Source organism: Sipha flava, unplaced genomic scaffold (genome assembly GCF_003268045.1).
Source record: "Sipha flava isolate LNK unplaced genomic scaffold, YSA_version1 88_pilon_pilon, whole genome shotgun sequence".
NCBI lineage: Eukaryota > Metazoa > Arthropoda > Insecta > Hemiptera > Aphididae > Sipha > Sipha flava.
The window spans coordinates 1,307,674-1,329,287 of NW_020273630.1; the positions used below are offsets into that span (position 1 = coordinate 1,307,674).

The following is a 21,614-nucleotide window of genomic DNA, read 5'->3' on the forward strand; positions in this document are numbered from 1 at the left end:
TATTACAATTTTATTAGAACAATTCGGTTATTTTTAAACTATATTCTTGTATTAAAATGAAATAATTTATAATGTTTTTGAATAATATTTAAACATGACTCAGAATGGTACTGCTAGTATGTAGGTTGGTCTATCACAAAAACTTATTTTGCTGATGAACTTTATTGTAATATCTGTCAAAAATTAAATATTTCAAATAATTAGTGTATCGTATTGAGAGAAAAGTGTGTTAAAAAGAACGAAAATAGATATTTACCTATATAGCAAACGACTATTTCCAGTAATACGTTTTGTGATGGTATCGTAATCATCGATGTAGTCCTAAGCAAGTTAATGAGGACACGCCTGAATTATTGAATAAAAATAAATGCACAATATTGTGAACGGTACTAAAATGGTTTAAAAATAGATATGTGTACAAACGGTCTCTGTACAAGTCACGATTACAGTTAGTACTATCTATACCCGAGGTTCAAATAAACCACGGCCTTTTAAGATTTTTTTTTCAGTGAATTAAAACAATTATGCTTAATCTTTTTTTACTTATTGGATATCAAAATTTAATAAAAATTACTCAATATTAATATTATGGGTAACGTTAATACGTCTTGTTCACGGTCCGTGTACCTGCGACCATGATTTTTGTTAAGGATACACGCATACAGCGGTGGATTTAGCGTTTTTGCGCCCCTAGACTTAATCACTTTGCCCCCTCCCTATCACTTTACTAAGGAACCAACAAGATTTGGTCTAAACCCTTTTCTTCAAATTTTATTCAGTTTTTTTATCAAAAAAAAAAAAATATACATAATCTTTAAAATAGAAAACTTCTAAAAATAAAATATTTCATATCTATTGTTTTACTTCAGATACCATTATTATTAGTATAAATAAACAATGCTTAGATAGTCACATAACGGAAATATAAATAGCCAGATATGAAAATACCTATACTCGGATAGTCGGATGTTCCCAATAAGTACATAAGTTCTAATAAGTTATTAATAATAACTAGTAACTAACTGTAATTATTTTATTACAAATGAAATATTTTCAAATTGTAATAATAATTGTAATATTCTAACAATAGCCTATAGGTACGCATCATACAATGTACATATTAATATACTATTATAACTTTTTAAAATTATTTTTATTCGTGTTTATATGACAAATATAAAAAAAAATATATTAAAATAAATATACTTAATAAGTCAATAACAGTTCTATAAAAAAAAAGCCACCCTAGGCTATAAGCCTTTTAGCCTGCTCCTTAATCCGCCGCTGCACACATAGTCAGGGCTTTCCCGAAGATGAAAATCGAGGAGGGGGTGAATAATATGAAAAATGCCAACTACAATTGTTTTACTCAATATACCTATGTAGTATAATTAACTATATGTAGTCGTATTTATACTTTTTAACATGTATACATGTGTTAGTGTTGCACGTTTTTAAAATTGACAGTATAAATATCCTTATATATATAAAAGAACAGGCCTTTTTTATGTACCCATTTTGTGACGACGCTATTTAACTTTTTTCCAATTTTTTGTCACAGAATTATTCCAAATACCTTCCTAGGTGTTATCACGCACCCGATTTTCAAAATTTTGATTTTAAAGGGTAAAAATAATTTTTTACATGTTATTTGTACATCTATATTCATATATTAATAACAATAGCATTTGACCGATTACGGTTGCTATGGACTAGCCATGTCTAGAGTTGGAAGACCTGACCATTTATACCTTTATGCACCACTAAATAAAACTCTGAATGTGGTATACCAAGAGGTTTTGACTTAAGCCATATTAGAATTGAGCAACTACGTAAAAAATCATTTGTAAATAGTATTATTATTTTTTTTTTTTGTTTTGTTTATAATTCAGCTACTACTACTATTTAGCACTTGATAGCATTAAGTAAAATACATTTTTTTTTCTTTAAAACACAAAAATGTGTGTTGATTTAAAAATTTCATTTTGAGAAAGCAAAAACTACACACGGGTGAAGTCGGGTAATTCAGCTAGTATATATATATATATATATATGTATAATAATATTTTAAATTTTATAATAAGTAGTTATATAAATTTTAATCGTGTATACACTGTATTACGAAATGTGTAATATTTGTTTTCCGTAAGTAAAATTAGGTCGTTCCAGGCTATAATGAAACAAGTCCGACTGCCGACTGGTGTTTTCGTTGGGGGGGGGTAAGACACCCCCCAATACCTCCCTTCGGGACGGCCCTGCGCATAGTTATAAAATTAGGAGGTGATTACATGCCGTGAACATGTCGTGAACCACTGGTCGTAATGGAAATCAAACTGAGAACAGAAGAAAAGGCCAATAGTATATGATTTATTCTGAGGCTAATCAATAAATTGTTCGGAAGTTAAGTTTTAATCTGAATTATGCCAAGGAACAAAGACAATTTGAGAGAAAAAAATACAGTTCGATACCAATGGCATTTCATTGAATAATTTATCCATACAGTTTACGTTTATCGTATTTTATCACCTCTCGTTTATCTTAAAATGCTTTAAAGATAAAAGAAACTAACAAGTTGTGATTGTATAAAAAAAAATAATAATAAAGTCGTTCTTATAATACATTTGCTTGAAATATACATAGATCGTGCGTTATGTTCGTTACTTATAACCAGAGTTGGGCATTAGTCGAATAAAATATTATTCGATTGATTATTTGAATAAAAAATTATTCTTCATTGATTTATTCTTAATTTTATTATTGATTTTTATTTTTATTCATTATTCAGAGATTTTTATTTACTATATTTTATTCATTATTTAGTTATTCGTTATTCATTATTCGTTATTCGTTATTCCCTATAATCATATAAATAATAAATTTAAATCCAAAATAACGATGTATAGTGATAATATACTTATTATTTAGACTTAAATAATATATATAAAGGTAATACATATTAATGTATATAATAATTTATAAAAATAAATTAATTATACTTTTATATTTAATATCATTATTTATTTAATATTATTCATGATTTTAACAAATAAATTTATTCTGAATAATTGTTTTATTAACGAATAAAACTATTCAGAATAATTTTATTTTTTATTCAATATACCACAATTATTCAGAATAAAAAATTATTCTTTATTCATAAATAGATTAGTTATTCAGGCTTTTATTTTTTATTCATTATTTTGATTTGTTTTTGCCCAACTCTGCTTATAACTGTGATATAAAATAATGCTTAGCATGTGCGTATAAAATATAACTCACGTACACCTGTAATATTTTTGTACCGACGATTGAAGTTTAATATAATATTATTTATATACACAACGGACCTAAAATCAATAAATCGTAAAAGAATTGTGGCGTCAGATCGGAATACAATGTCTACTGAGCCAAATCCTAAAGGTAAAAAAAATATTCCACCGAGTTCTAGGCAATGGATGTTTTGCGGTGAAGTGAAATCGATTACAGATTAAATCTACGTGAAAGTATACTAAACAAACGTCCGAATCTTTATTTACACCGCCAATTCATCCAAATAGCGATAAATCTAGTTGCTCTAAAACAACGAAACAGATTTCATGGATACGAGAAATAATAACGCTTAAAAAAATCTGCCATATGAAATACGAGTACATGACTTGTGTGAGCTACTAGGATTAGCATCTTTAAATTTGAACATAAAGATAATGATAACTATCAGTGTATAATGTACGTGTTAAGTGATTGTAGAATAACAATAATCCGTACGATATTGTAGGAAATGTGTTCGAAATAATTATGTCTAGATATAATTATATGTAGTGTCCTAATAACATTTCTAGACTAAAACCGTAAAAACATTTTCCTGTTTTATAACAAAATATTTAAATATTAAGTGAGCCGTTTGTGTGAATACACTTTAAATTTATCGTAGGTACTTGTAAAATTTAACCACTTGATCTACAGATGTGTATTACATTATGTTAACAAATACAGCGTTCGCTCAAAGATACCAAAATCTATATATTACTATTATTCTAAAAGTCACACAATGTGTTTCAATAAAAAATTCAAAATTTCATTTTCATTTACAAATGTAATCTTCCATTGTAAATATCTTGATTGTAATTGATAATTTGTACGCGATAATGCTGCTATTGGTTTAGTTGACACAAAATATTCAGTCGATAACGTCGTGGTCACGTAAAATGACTAATATATTTTATTTTCCCAGGGTTTACTTAAAATATCTTTATTCAAATTACATATAACTGAGACAATTGTAAATTGTAAATAACGAAAACATTATACATCAAAGTGGAGATTGTTTTTATACAGTGTATACTGTATATTTCATGCATATGGATGCAAGTTTATGCGTAAAAATCTAGAACGGTGCAAAATATAATTGTTCTTTGAGTAAAACACTTTCATTGTTGTTTTCTACTTTTCTATTTTTATTTTTTTATCAATTTCATCTTCAATTATGACCAAAATAAAAACTGTACTTAACATTAAACATTTGTCGAACAAATTATATCCTCCTATAAACCTCATTCAGTTATCCTATGAGGTGACTATAACCTCCCTTATGTAACGTGGTCGTCTGATGAGCTAGCAAAATATATAATACCATTATACTATAAATAAACTAAGAAAAGTTAAAAAAATTATCATAATAATCATGATGAAGAGGTTTATCTATATTTTATGTTAGAACCAGTACAACAAGTGATATTGTTGAATTATTTGTGTAAATATATATTTTATTCAAAATAACTTTTTGCCTGTTACATCGTTTATATTTATCTATTATTTATGTTAAATATAAAATATAAACAAAGTAAAATGCAAAAAGTTATTTTGAATAAAATATTTATTTACACAAATAATTCAACAACATCAGTTATTGTATTGGTTTGTTGTTATAACTTATTTACAGGGTTCGGTACTTATAGCACTTAAAAACACAATATTAAGTGCTAAAATATGCACTTAAAAACCCTAGAATATGCATACAATTTTTAAAAATATGCATTTAATATATTTATGAATTTATAATTATTTATTATTTTATTAATAATTATTAATTACAATTGTTATTAAGTGTAAAAAAAAATCAACTAATTGTTAACTTGTTTCTTAAATTTCCGAGTATTTTTAATTTTATTTATCAACTATAAAATGGGAAAAATTAAAAATTCAATTTTTCATTTAAATCAATAAATAAATAATTTTACTTATATATTTCTTATCTAAATCATGCATATAATAAAGAGGAGTGGAAGAATTTAGTATTGGCAGCAAAGGGTCTAAACGGTTTATAATGCTAAAATAAAAAAATAAATATTTCTTACCTTCATTGTAACATTGAATAATTAAATGTTTCCGAAAGTTTTCAAATGCAAATGCTCTTCGACTGTCGGATAACAGAGTTTTGTACAATGAAAATGATCTCTCGACATCCACTGAAGTGGTCGATGCATATTTAGCACATTTTACACAGTTTACAAAGTCGTTGCATAAATTATCTTTAAGAAATTGACTCATATCAGAAATTTCATCTTTTTTTTCTAAAATACCTGATATTTTCTTCAAAATTTTAATATCTTTATTATTTTCAAAAAACTTTTTGTAATTTTAAAATTACTACTTTTGCTGGAGTTCCTTTTAATGATTGAAATTTATAATTTACTTCTTGAATTATAGTAATTGAATCAGCCAATGGAAAGTTTTTCGTTTGTAATTTTACAATGGCCATTGTGAGGACTTGAAAATTACTTTTGATATAAGTCAAGTCGTTTTCCAATCCTGGTTTCGGTAAGCATAATTTGACTTTTTTAATACTATCTGTATTATTTTCGTCTAAGACATTTATTACGCTACATATTATTTGGAAATTTTCACAGTAATAATTGTAAATTGCTCCTTTGAGTCATGGTCCCCAACGCGTAATGATAGATTATGGTGGTGATCTAATTCTCGAAGCTATCGATTTAAACTAATCAAAACGGTATAGGGCTTTGCGGATATTTTTTTTTTATGTTTAATATTAACTAGTCAGCAGTATTGAATTGTCCACGAACTTCTTCAGTTATCCAATGAAGTGTACACTGCAAGTGGTGTGAACCATTTTGGTATATAGATTTCTGAAAACTAAACCGACCTTGACCATGTAAAGAGCTGCGTTAGATAAGAATAGTAAGACGTTGTTGTACATATCTCCAGGCCGTAAAATGGTCACTGCTTTATTAAAGACTTTATAAATAGTATTATAATTTATTTTTTTAACTGTTCTGAGTGCAGTATAAATGAATGACCGACATAATCTGACTTAAGAATTCCAACAATAACTAATCAACACATCGTCCTTGTACATCACATTTTTCATCAACTATACCCAAATTTAATTGTTCTCAATTTCAATTCTCATTTTATCTATTACTTGGTTGTAAATTTCGTCAATATATCCTTTTCGTAAGCTAGCTTCAAATGGTATACTTTTACCCGTATATTTTTCTAAAAATTAACGAAGTGTAATGTTTGGAAGTTCATTAAACAGTATGTTCGCAGTCACATTGCTTCGATTAAATCCTTATTAAAATCTGACTTGGTAAGTTAAGAGTTGTTGCAATTTCTTTTGAACTTGGTCTTTTTGGTGTTTAACAATTTTAAACGTGTTTGTCAGTTCGAATATGTTGGTTTAGTCAAACTTATTTTTGAAATTAATCTTTAATTCACAAACTTTGCAAAATAATACGAACCCATCAGTAGATAATATTTCAGATCTAAATTCAGACACATAGTTTCTCATACGCGCACTAGTGGATTGTTTTACTCTTCCCATTTTGAGTAACATATTATGTTTAAGAAATAATTTACACGATTACAAGCACGCAGAATACACGCCAACGGATAAACGTTATAGATTGAACAAATAATTGAAACTATCAAATAACTACTCCTATTATCGGCTTAACGGACACTAGCCGTCCGAACTATGTTTATCGGGAATACCTTTAGTTTCAAATAACGTTTTATAAAAATATTATATAATTATCGTATCGCTCGTATCACAACATTTTATATAAACATATAATATTATGTTGTGATACGATCAATATATGGTATACGGTATACAATATACGGTCAATATACATAAATACAGCCATCATATTTTTTAAATACAAACGTTTCAAGAAGTTGTGAGTTGTATATAGCAAATAGGTACACGATATCGCATTACTATTTTCTTTTTTCTTTTTTAGATCAGTTGAAATTTGTAAAGTTGAAATTTTGAATATTTTTTCAAAATATGCAAAATAAGCACAATAACGTAAAAGTAAGCACTTATCTGCAAAATTTATGAAATATGCACACTTAAATTTTATATTTGGTATCACGGCATTGAGAAATGAATTTATTTCGCACTCTGCTATATTTTACGATAAATAAAAAAATTATGCAAATGCAAGAAGTCCCGAACCCTGCTCATTGAATTATAAGCAATATAGTAGTAATTCGTAGTATTTATTTTCGCATCGCAAAAGCGAAATCGTTTTGAAATTGCTTCTTGTTTACTCTATTACAAGAAAGAGTATTACATGAAAGAGGGGTGCTTTGGTTTTCCATTTGATATCCGCGGTAGATTTTCCATTTAGTTATACCAGAAAATGGTCCGTGGTCATGTTATTATAATATTTGTTGGAAAACAACTTTTGTATACTAACTTAGTTTATATAAGCTATACATACACACTGCACATATACTGTGTGCATATATTATATTGTAAACGTGTGTGCCGCGTCCCAAATTCTTTTGCAGTTTCGTGTATACATTACGTATTGCGTTTAACGAGAAAACTTGGTTTCTGTCGTCGAGTGATAATTTGAAATCCTTTCTCCGCCATTTCCCTGTAGTCAACCGCAAGCTGTGCATCGGAAATTATGAAAAGTGCAACGCTGCGAAACGACGAGAATTGTTAATCATCGTTAATTATCGTCCTGTTGCTACGGGACGGATGCGCACGGCCATAATGTTTCCCTTGAACGGACTAAAGTTGCCGTTGTTCGTTGCAACAACGATACGTCGTTTTGACGTTCTACGATTTATTATTGTTCAACAATTAATCCCGCGAAATCCTTCGATAACGTGTTATTTGTTCACGGCAAGACGCATGTCGTATTATTTATCGCGATTACACTAACGGTTACGGATGCGCGCGCACACACGATCTCGCCACAGATTATATGAATGCAGATGGTGCATTCCCTATGCTACAATGTAAATGCAGCGGTAAGAGTCGTACACTTTTGAGGAGCGTGTCCACAAGTAGAAAAATAAATTCCTTTATAATAGTTTATTATTTCTGAACGAGCATCACTGACTTTTGTTGTGGTTCCACGAAATGCCAACCATAATTCTAAGTAATTTTTCTAAGTAAATAATATTATGGCTCATTATTATGATTAAATGTTCGGTACAATCATGTATTTCTTGAATGTGGTCACATTGATCTCAGAAGTTGGTCACGCTCCATAAAAGTGTCCGCGATTTCTTTACTCTTTGAGAAATCGCCGAAGTGCACCATCAGTATTCATATAATATGTGATCTCGCGAACGCGACACGGCGGCAACGAAGACCCGGGTTGTTCATTGTTCACGATTTCTCCCTCTTCCCTCCACTTGTCGGGCCGGTGATGACGGTCGTCAAAGCCAAGGAGAATAAAATCCGTAACTCTAAAAACGAATTCCACGACGCGATACCCGTTCACTAGAAACACTATAATTACATGGTATGGTGTACGTTTCCGGAAACTGTTAAAATTCCTCGAAATGTTCGATTGCGACTACTGAGAAAATCGGGCGAGTACAACAACATCGTTGAACATTGAATTTCCGAAAGTTTCTACGTTGTATCTTTAACGGTACCGAGAAACGTTTTTCGAAAAGTCACAAATATCTAATCGAGTTTGTGTTCGAAACACATAACGATTAATCGCCGAGAAGAACGAAAAAAAAACACGTTTAAGTATTTACGTTAGTCGCTGGATACGGTTTTGCGAGGTACGTTCGGAATTATTTCACAAACGCGCCGACACAGCGCCGTTTTGGTGTGTTCGTGAAAACGCTTTTAAACATTCCCTACGACGAATTTAAATATGAAAATTTACACCTGTATACGTGCACGCGCCGTGCAAAGGTCGTTTTCGAAGACTGTATTATTATTATTCGACGTCTGGCTTGTGCGAATTTATACATGTATACATATTTGCTTCCAAACGCATTTTTCTCTCAGAACAACGGTTCGTCGCCGCCACCCTTGTTAAAATAAACGACTTGGCCGACACGCCGTGCGATTCTGCGGCAACTGAATCTAAAATTGAAATAACTTTTACCCTTTTTTTTTTTTTATTCTTTTTCTTCCGTATACATGTTATGGTGATTATATATGTATATGTATGTGTTTTACATGTATAACGTGTATATGATGTATAAATATTTAATATTTTCCATTTGTGTTTTCAGGTTTTGCAAGCCAACAGAGATACGAACACGATAGTAGACCGACCTTTGGTGCCGGCTATTATTGCGTCCAAAATCCGTTTGGTGCCTTACAGCGGACAACCGCGTACGGGTTGCCTTCGAGCTGAGATCATCGGTTGTTATCATTACGGTAAGGGATTTTCGCTAATTGTAATGTCCACGCAATAATAAAATAAAACACATTCGGTGGCACATTCCTCGTGTTGCGTGTCTTACGTATTACTTCATTTCACGTAACCCAGGGTCTCTAATCCACTTCATATTGGGAGATTTCTAGCAAGAAAATATTTTTGGAATAAAAATTATTTTTTTTCTAATTCCCATTCTTCCAGACCATACATTTATGCATAACGTGCTGTTAGATATGTATGAAATAATGAGAATAATATTTTTCTTTTTTGTTCATTTAAATTTCATAATATCAACATATATCATTACGTTCTCGCAATGGTGTATCTATATAGATAATATTTTCGGGAGAGGCTATGAACAGAGTTAAATTAGGTACCACTGCTATGTAAGAATTACTAACAAAACACAGTGGTACTTATCTACATTACATTTATAGAATGTCCCAAAACGATTTGACGTTAAACGCAAATTCTAAATAAGTATAAAGCACCATTAAAATATAACAGACGTTTAAAATAACTTTTAAGTTTTTTAAAAAATTTCAAGGAGGGGGGGCTGTAGCTCACTAGGCACCCTCCTCCACTATATATGCCACTGCGTTCTCGCATAGTCCTTCGAAATATTTTACCAGCGAAATGACACAATCAATATTATTTGCCCTCTCGTCTACAGATACCTGTGTTATAAAATAATTAAATAAGATTTTCATTAATTTCTTATTTGTAAGTATTTTTTAAATACTTAATTTTAATTTTACTGTTCATATATAATATATGTTTATAGAATAAGAGTGATTTATTTGGGTATTGTTTTACATTTTAAATTCTGATGTATTTTATAAATTCCAAAATCAAAAACTTGCATTTGTTTTTTTTTTTTATGTTAAAATATATTATACATACATTCAAACTTTTATATAAGTTATATAAGTTATATTATAAGTTTATTATGAATAATTGACAGCTTTTAAGAGCGCAGTGATATAAAAATGATTTCTTAAAATAAAATCTAATTACTTAAAATAAAAAAATAAAGTTAACTGCCTTAATAAATTGTTATAATAAATAATTGATATAAGGTTATATTACGTTTCATTAGTTGTGGTATCGCATATGGATATGATAATATAATCATTGACTAAAATATAATGGGAACCGATTTTTTATAACATAAAAGACCACTTAGGATTAATGTAAATAAAACATTCATTGTTCCTGAAATAAATGTGTATAAACTTTTGAACCACTCCATAAAATTAAAACTTTTTTGAAGTATTAATTTTTAGTACTTTAGTATGCATTATTTTAGAATTAAAGTGGTTTGTATTTTAATTATAGTTAGAATCGGATGGCTAAAAGTAGTTTAATTTTTTTAGTTTCAACTTAAAGCACAACCAATTATTATGTATTTATGTTCATTAAACAAATAAATTGATTGTATTTATATGATTTACTTTTCTATTTTGAATATATTTTATGTAGTAATAATAATAGTGTTTATTTTATACTTCTATTATTAAGGCGAATTGTTTTCATGCAAGTTATCAAATGTTATTGGCGTTATTACTGATAGCTATTATATAACAGAAAATAAAAATTAATTCTTCCATAAGAAACCCTTTACACAAGTTAAAAATACCACTAAAAATTGTTTTGAGGCCCTAATCTACAAAGTTACTAATTACCATAAAATAGGTTCTCCCTAGTTACGGATCGAACCTGACTGTCGAATAAATAAGTTACAAGAAACAAATCAAAGTGAATTTCTTACTTCTCTAGTATTAGTGCTTTAAGTTACAATATCAAATAAGTATTTAACCAATTTTTCACGTCAAACATAAAACTGCTTGTATTATTAGTAGATTATGATTCATATGATTCATTATGACTCATTAAGTTAAACAAATTTATAAATATAAAGTACATCTTCGTAGAATCAAAAAACTATTATCCTTTTCGTAGCAGCTTAATCTTTAAACCAGAATTCCTAAGTAAAATAAATTTTAAAATTCCAAACTTCAATTAAAGAGACAATCATCTTTTTTAGTACTTCATTGCTCAACAAATATTATCAAAAATAGTCCGGAGTACTGTTTTTTAAAATCATTTAATAATATACCTAATTTCGATTTCTTCTTTGGTCCTCAACTTAATTTAAAAAATTTAATAATGAATATTAAATAATTTACTAATATATAATAATATATTATAATAATATAATTATATAATAATTATTATTAATAATAATTTAATAATAATTAAATAAATTATAATATATTATATTCACTTATATTTTTTTTTAAACATGTATTAATATGATAGTCAGAATTGTTTGTATACTTTTTGTTAATTTAAAAACTATACTCATTACCCTTTTGGGGTGTAAATTTATGAACAAAAATAAATAAAAAAATAAAAATAAAAAATAAACTGCTATTCATTTAACACATAAGACTTAATAAAATTCTAACTCTACAATTTACTCGTACACTACAATTTTATAAAACTTGATTGCTTTATTCGGAAAATAACGATGAAAAACAATAGTAATCAGGTATTTTCGAGTAATTTTATAGCTTTGCGTTCTACTAATATGCAGAAAAAAAAATAAATTATTATTATAAGATTATTAGTTATCATATTTTATGTCGTTAATTTTTCAAGCAGTTACAATTTTTTGTTTTGAAATGCACATAGTGTCAGCGATTATTTTTAACATATTTTGGTTATGTGACAACATCGTGGTATATTTGATTTGGTTGCAATTCAAACGGTTTCAGCACATGCATGAATGTTTAGCACATATTCGATAACATAAGCTCCATAAGTTGCGCATACTTAATATTGTCTAGTTAAGGGTGATAATTAGTTTTGCTTGTAGCTGCCGGGATATACAAACAGTGCAACATCTATCTGCAGATACCACTTGATGTAAGAGGAAACCTCTTTGTAACTACCAAATGTTTACTTGGAGAAACATACGGCTGTTTTCAAAGGGTTCCTAGTATTAAAAGCTCTTGGAAGAACTCTCAGCACACCTTTGTAAACTTTGTCTCACAGAAGTTACAAATTCATCATGTAGAAACCTCGACTAATGTCAGCAATAAAACGCGTTTAATTCTCCTCACGTTCAAGTATTGACATTTTTAAAAATATTTTAAGCCTGGAGCCAAACTATTGACTTTTAAATAGCATTACTTGTTACGTCTTGTCTACAAAATTCCTTTGCTCATTTACATTTATAAATTTTCCACTTCTATACGAACTTTAGGAAATCATTATATTTTACAGTGGTTTGTATACACAGGAAGTTTGTAATACTACAAATTACTTGCTTTTCGAATGACAATCATATTTAAAAAGTATCACTATATCTTTTAGTGATGGATAGGTGTATTATAACATTTGAATTTTTCCGTATCTAATTTTCCATATCTATTCATTACATTTCTAAGTATACATTAACATATAATATTTATCATTTTACCCAAACACCAAAAATTAACTATAAATTTACATTCACTCGTGTATGATTGAACTACTTTAAAATATCACTTCTGTCATCATACATTTTAATATTTATACGTTTGCAGTGCGTCATTATTTCAGTTTCATAACATTATTGGAATTTCAAATATTATATTAATTTTATTTTTATTTTTATTTAAAATTTAGAAACTAAGAAGTTTTTTTTAAAATTTTTTTTGTTCAAATATAATCTAACTGGAATAGGAGAGTAGTAGCAGTTGTTCTTTTACGTGATTGCCAATAGTTGGGTTTGAAATTTGACTACGCTTATATACATAGTCATCTTATTCGGCTCGGCCATAATGTATTAAGACTTAGTTAAATTTGTAATTATTAATGCGATCCATTATTTTGAGTCTCAATAAATGCTTAAAAATGTAGTATCTGCTGATACATTTATCGCTTGATTAAAAACAAAAAAATGTTAGTCAAGAGTATCGTTTGAAAATATAGTAAATATTATTAAGTTTATCACTTAATTAAAAACAAAAAATTGTTAATTAAGAGTATCGTTTACATGAGACAATAGGACTATTAAAATGTTTAACCCCCACTCCCTAACCTGAAATATGCACACGCCTTTAGTGGAATTAATAGTTTATAATTTACTATGGATTAAATTATGTCCGGGATACGTTTAATAAATTAAAGTTAAATTAATTAATCAAATTGCATTTTGAAACCATAACATTACCGTAATGCCCGTAGGTTTCTTTACATTTCATGATATTATGTAAATGTTGAGTTCCAAGTACACCGTTTATTTTATTTTGTTAATGAACAAGTTTAAAGCGTTGCAATGGATATACAAATAATGGCGCCAGTCAATCGTAAAATAAATTACAGTTCTGGCAGTCCATGGTTTTAGTGATTCAACCAGCTACCTTTTTGTTGAAAAAATGTCCGTATCATTTTTGTCATACTTATTTTACCGCTTTATCTGCACTTTCCAAGACGAAAGTATATGAACCTAGTTTTTGTAAGATTTGTAGAACACAATATAGGATCAGTGTATACTTATAAATATAGTATTACTTCTGTTTTATTATTGTTATATCTGAAGTATATGTTGACGGATTTATTTTTAGTTTATGCTATCTTCTTATTTGATAATCTTAAACTCTTTCTATTTATATCTATTCGACTTAATATTATGTAAATTATTTATTATATTACCTATAAGATAAATCCAAAAGTTTGCAATAAAACCATCACTTCATTTATGAATTCTTTACTATAATAGATAATGATCCAACTGCAGCAAAAATCATCGAAAACATAGACATGCATATAAAACCTACCTAATATTCGCTATGATTAATTCTTGCGAAATTGTTTAAATTTCGTGTTATTTCAGTACTCCAAGTTGATAGTTAACAGTTGAAAAGTCAGTCATCTAAAATGTCTTTTGTACTAATTTCTTAACAACATTCACTATTCGATATTTATAGAAAGCCATCTGCTTTTAGCAGATCAAATTAAAAAACAAACAATACGAGTTGTTGTAACTCTTTTAAACTCATCTTATTTAGAAAATGGTTGTTTGCAAATCTGTTTTAACATACTCGTAGGTTTAGATTCCTGAGTCCTAATTATGGAGTGCTGAAAAAGAGTATAATTTTTAAATCATTTCAGACTATTTAATCAATAAAAATGTTATACTAATATTATTATTATTTATTTAAATATTAATTTTATTAGAAAAACTATAAAAATTATCAACGAAATTAGTGCAATATTATGTATTGCATTTATTGCCATCAATTAAATTATTATTAAACCTACTAGTTTTAGGACTCCATTCAAATTCTTTTACGAATGATAATTATATGTTAGGATCCTTTTTTGATTTTATTTAAGTCGTCATTTTGAAATATTTAGTACTTAGTGCATGGGGGGATAAGCAATATGATAGATTAAACCATACGTAATGAGAAATAATTTTTGTGAACAACCGATAGTAAGGAAACCATTTTTTAAAGTAAATACCGTTTTGACACTTAAATATAATAAACATTTATGTTTATACAATAAACTTATATTTACTTTTAGGTATAAATAGAGTTTACTTACTATACATATCTCAGCAACACGAATAAAGTGTTTTTACATTAATTCTGCTCGCAAAACAAGAATTAATTTCTAAAGAAAATAAATGATGTACACTGACATTATTACAATATTTAAAAGAAATTTTACTTATTTATCATGTTTCACAGTCGATAGATTATGATACCATTAGAAACGTATTTAATAACAATGATCGTTATACATCGATATATAAGTGTTGCATGATTACGGTTCACAGAATTCGAATTGTTTTAAACCTATAGTTTCTTTATGAAATAAATAATGATAACTTTAACAGCTACTGTCCACAATTGCTTTTAAGTTTCAACTATTTATAATTTGAATACGATTTGAAACTTTTAACTTGAATTCATCGATACCCTTAAGTGAAAACAATTTATAAAATCCTTTAAATCTTAAACTTTTAAACTTTATTTGGGAGAATTAAATTCAAGTAAATGTTTTTCAACGACGGGTATAGACGTATAAACCATTAAGAATTGTAACAAATATTTTTCTCTGTTGGAATAACAATTTTAAAAATTGTTTCCTTTGTTGTTTTCTTTTTAGAAAAAAATGAAAACTAATAGTATTTTCACCGATAGTGTGACATATACCGAGTTTTATGTTTATTATTACATGACTATTGGTTTGAATTTTTAATATTTGAATAATTTTATAATCGATGGCAAATTATCAGGTAAAAAATATATAATCTTAGACGACGGCTGGAGTAATAGTATATTGAATTTTTGTTCCTAATATTGTTATAAGTTAAATATTTAATTGGTTAATTGATCAATTAGAAACAAAAACTCAATTATTAAATATTTTTTACATGGAGCGATTTTAAATTCCACCAATTGTTAAGTAATTTATTTGAAGATTGAGGTTATACATTGAAATTAGACACTAGGACACAACTGAAAAAGACCGGTTTCAGACCCAAAGTTAAAGAAACCAAAATCTTAACTAGATCCCATAAAAACATTTGTAAAGCAACCGAAACCAATATTTTTTTCTTGGCCAGAACCAATATAAACATAACGGTTCCAGTCACTGCTTGAAATTCAACCTGGACATTACATTTAACGGAAAAAATATTAACCCTACTAATGTTGAACTCCATCGATTTTAAAATATTTTAATTATAGTTACCTTACTACTTTTTACTACATTATCGAGACATAAATAATTTCTATACATGTTAAACATTTACGCTTCAGAAGAATTATTATTGTTTCCACCAAATATAATATGAGCTTTGTATAGTATCTTATTGAATTAAACTTCTAATACATGCGAGTCGTTCCTTTCCTGCTTATTACTATTATATTTTAAAAGATACATTAAAATATATAAGACTTTTCAAAAGGTCTTGTAATTCAAACATTCATTTACATTAAATTAAACAGTATTAAAGAGTCTAATACCTTTCGAAATTCCACATCACAAACACCTCATTAATATTTATATACTCGTAGGATGGGTATATTTTTCACACGAATGAAAAAAGTTTGTTAGAGCAGCATCTCATTATTATATGGTAAATCAAAATTGTTATTTGTGTCTTATTACTAACTCATTATTGATATTATTATTAATTATGTTGTTCTTTTATAAGTATAAAATAATGTAAGTAAAAATATTTATAATTCCGTGAATATGTATACCACAAGCAGAATTAATAAAAATTAGATTTTAGAAATGAACGTATATTTTTAAGTAAAAATTATTATTGGAGTTTATATAAAAATAAATAAGCCATTTAACTTATCAAAATTTGCTTAATTGTTGAAGTTATTTAAATTTTAAATTAATGTTAATGTAAATAAAATATTGACACGGATATTTTTCAAAACTTTTGAATTTCCTAAAAATAGCAAATATATGAACATAAAAACAAATCTCGAATAATTATTTGATTTAAAAAAAAAAATATTTATTTTTATCACTAAGTTACTGTATATTATTAAAATATTAAAAATATTTAAAAACAGTTTACTAGACAAATAATAATTTTTTTTCTTATTATCATACAATCTGCTGAAAAATCAAAATAGACTGGTTCATTAAAATATCCGATCTAATATTTAACTATACGAATAGGTTAAAAATAGAAAACTGATTATTATTTTTTAAAATCTACTACAATTTACAATTTCCCTAAAATTTGTGTTATTTATGCATTTTTTTTTTTTTTTTTTTTTTTTTTTGAACCAGCCAACTAAAGGCGTTTACCCACGACACAGACAGTAAAACGATTCCTTAGGTTTAATAATAATACAGCCCCTTCACAGATGTACAAAGTAGCGAAAAGAATTTAGTTTCTAATTTCACTGTCAAGACAGGTTCTCTGATCCGAGGATATTTTAGATTTAACAATATTAAACATTTATGACCTCCATAAGACAACTCCATAAGACAACCGAAATAAACAGAAGTGCAGTGCTGAAATAATAACGATTTTGACTATAAAATGCTATCTCGACTGTAATGATATCACTCACTAAGTAATCGGTATTTTAATTTTGTTCTAGTTCTTTATGACAGTGGTACTTTATTACTACCTAGTGAATGATACGACGTGTTACATTTATTAGGGACATTACGTCGCGTTTCATTTCATTACGATTGCTGTACAACGACAGCGAGACGTGTAACGTATACATTACTTGGAAAAAAAAAAACCTAGAAAACTCCCAAACTCCCCCACAGTTCCACCCTTTGTCACTCGTCAACGTTATCGTCCCAGGCGCACATGACAACAGAAAAAAAAATTAATAAAATATATTTTCTCTTCGAAATGTTAACCGATTCGGATATGTGTGTTCACAGAAGGCGTAATCAGTTACTCGGTAATACAGGGTGACATTAAAGACGCAGGTTACGACGGCAGAGAAGAAGGCGGCATATTGGTCGGCGGCGTTGGCCAACTCTGCGATGGTCGGCACGGGGTCGACGAACCATTCGTGAAAAGTGCGTAAATTCTTTTTCGTAAAACAATAACAACAGTAGTATTTCCTCATGTGTTTCGTATCGATCTGTTCGATGTGGTTACCCTCACGTCGTCCTCTACCCGTCACCCGACCGTTGCTCGGAAAAGATAAAAATAATAATAAGAAGACATTTGTTTGCCACAGAACACAACGAATGGGTTGGATGGAAAAACGACACGATGGGCTACGGGTCGTCGGTGGAAATGACTTTCGAGTTCGATGTCGTCAGGAATTTCACCGCATTGTACGTGTATTCGAACAACGACTTCCATCAAAGCGTACAAGTGAGTTGATTTCTGTACATAAAACATTCGTACTGTTGACGAGTTCGTTTTTTGTTTTTACTATCGGTTTTTTTTTTTATTCGACGCACTGGACACGTGCTCGACAACGTATCCAACGATTAGTAAGCGGCGTTAGTCCAATTGTATTTTTAATAAATAACATTCAGGTGATGTTTCGTACTCCATATTTGATAACGTATCCTTAACTGTTTTACAATTCTAATATTTAATATTTGAGTGATGCATTTTTAACGACAGACGTTTAAAAAAATATTCAGGCAGAAATAATTTTAATATTGTGCGCATTTTTACTTAACGTACTCTCATATTTTGTGAACTGTTATTATAGTATATAAATATTTTATTACTATTAGTACATATTAAATATTTTTGAAACAAAAAAAAAACTCTATTATACGTTCAAGGTATTTAAAATATATTACCACGATAAATTAAATGTAGATGTTATATATTTTACATAATATTCATCAACATTTCTTTTTTTTTATATTTGAAAAAGTAGTTTCAATAACATTCAAACTTCAAATTCACCTTTTTTTGTAATGATATCTGTTATACAAAGAAATTGAACATGGATTAGTTATCATTTTTAGACCGATTTTGGATTGTCATTATATTTAAGTATTTTTTGGAATATTTTTTGAAAATATAAAAAAAAAAAATATTCTAAATACCAAATTCGAAAGGCAACAGTTATTGTGAAATACTACATAACTCGAAGTCAAATGAATCACGGAATACAATATATCTTGTGCACATAGTGCACAGATACGTTATTGTACCTTACGACAATGGTGATCTTTTCTCAGCGCAAAGACGATTAATATTGAATTTTCAATAGCAGACCTTGAACCACTCATCCGCTTCTACACACACACACACACACACACACACATATCCCAAAGGTTTAGGCTTCAGGCAAAAGCATTTAACATATCCGTATCCTTCGGCCACGTAAATAGATTCTAGTCTACAACATATTATTGAAATTGACTTCGACAAATCGAATAAGAAATTAACTGATGGTCATGTAATACGTGCATTGTTTTAAATAAGCGAGCGTAACGTTATATGTGCGTGTATATGTGCGGTGTCCTAATATATATGCGAAATTCCATGTATACTCGTTATGTAAATACTTACGAAAGTGAGTGCATGTGTGCATGTATACATTATTCGAATAGGTACATTCCCTTTTTTCAAAGCTATTTTTAAAAATAATTTAGAAACGTTGAACGTTATTAAGCTCTCCCGACACATCATTATAATACAAAAATAATACTATTATCATTTTTACTACTATTATTATTATTATTATTATTATTATTATTATTATTATTGTTATTGTTATTATTTTTGTTATTATTATTATTATTAGTGTTGTTGTTATTATTATTATTATTATATTTTTTCTTTACTCTTAAGCGGGTAAGTTTTTTTTTTTAAAAGCTTTTGGTTTTTATTTTATTAATCTTCATTTCATTGGAAACATAAACAGCGACGCGTATTATACGTTTGTTTGTCATACGGTTTATTGCTAAAACGTTTATGTGTGTGTGTGTGTGTTCAATACATATGCTTTTTTAAATCATACACATCCGATCTGCACAAAAAATCAACAATAATACACACGAGTACACGCATGGACAATGTACATATAATGTATATACAGTAAACACTTTGAACGTTGTGGGTGAGTTTCGAAATTTGATCCCATCATAAAAATACAGTGCGGTTTATATAACCGGCTAGTGGCCGATGAAATCTTGAAGGGTTTGTGTAACGAGTGATTTTTATCGAGAATTTTCTGTACGATTTATACATCGATTTCACGTTGTCGTTTTCTTTACCTACGAATATATTACTTATAGTATGAAATAATAAAAATAAAAATAAAAAATAAATATGTTGAATACTCATTTCCAATATTGAATATAAGTACAATCGTTTTGATAGTTATCAGTACTATACAATTCATTGAAAGCTTCATTTTAAATAAGCTGCACATAAACCACGAACGGAACATATAATATCTGTTCGAACAATAATTTTTTTTTCGCTCATTTGCCGGCGGAATAGACGAAAAGAGTTTTTTTTATTATTTTAATGTAAAATTAAATGTGTAACGAACCAATGGGAGTGCAATATTTATTTTTAAACTGCTAAAAAGAAATAACGCAACCAAAAATATCATGGTTCAAGTGTTCACGGCGATTATGGTTCATATTTTTTTAAAATGCTCATTTTTCAACTCGTGTTTTTGTTTTCCTTTTGTGTCTTATACTAAAAAAAAAAATAATATTTACAAATAAACTTGTATCAAATTTGACAACAATCAATCGATTTTTTCTTTTCATTTAGGTTTTTTCGCATGCCAAAGCCTATTTCAGTGTTGGTGGTGAACACTTTTTCCCAGAACCCGTGTCGTACACTTATCCTGCGGACACAATTATGCCCGAGGCCAGGAACATAACGATAAAACTGCACCACCGAATGGGCAGGTTCCTGAAGCTGCAACTGTTTTTCGCCAACAAATGGATGATGATAAGCGAAATATCGTTCGAATCTGGTAAGACATAATTTTTACAGTATTATAATTTGATGTTACCGCTATGTGAATCAGTGCATTGAACGTGTATATTGGGAGATGGCTATTTTATTTTCCCGTCACATAATTTATGGGAATCAATGGGATCAAACATTCGGTGAGTAAATTCAAATTTGAAAACCGAATAGACTTTCAGATATTCCTACAGATCTCCTTCCGCGTCTAATTCAGCAGTGTATTAATAGTAGACTTCTAAGATGGTAGAGTGATATAGATTGATCGACGGCATCTAAATGTATCAACCTATATAGTTGATATTCTGTCGTCGCAGCGCGATCGTATAGCTGAATCTCTACCAAAACATGTTATGGGCGCAAACGTGATACTTGTTCAACTCTTTGAAACAAATATGTCACAGCGTAAAATGTATTGAAAATATTCATAAAGGATTAGAAAATACACTATAACATATGTATTAATATGAACACAA

At 28.6% G+C, this 21,614-nt stretch overlaps 1 protein-coding gene across 1 annotated transcript in view; it reads left to right on the forward strand.

Moving 5' to 3' along the window:
- The window catches only part of LOC112693509 (discoidin domain-containing receptor 2), a 347,933-nt gene that overhangs the window by 203,047 nt on the left and 123,272 nt on the right, over window positions 1-21,614 (forward strand). Inside the window, exons 5-8 of the mRNA XM_025568621.1 lie at window positions 9,526-9,673; window positions 18,111-18,251; window positions 18,416-18,555; window positions 20,938-21,145. Of these exons, the coding sequence (XP_025424406.1) occupies window positions 9,526-9,673; window positions 18,111-18,251; window positions 18,416-18,555; window positions 20,938-21,145 (637 nt within the window). The remainder of the gene's footprint in view (window positions 1-9,525; window positions 9,674-18,110; window positions 18,252-18,415; window positions 18,556-20,937; window positions 21,146-21,614) is intronic.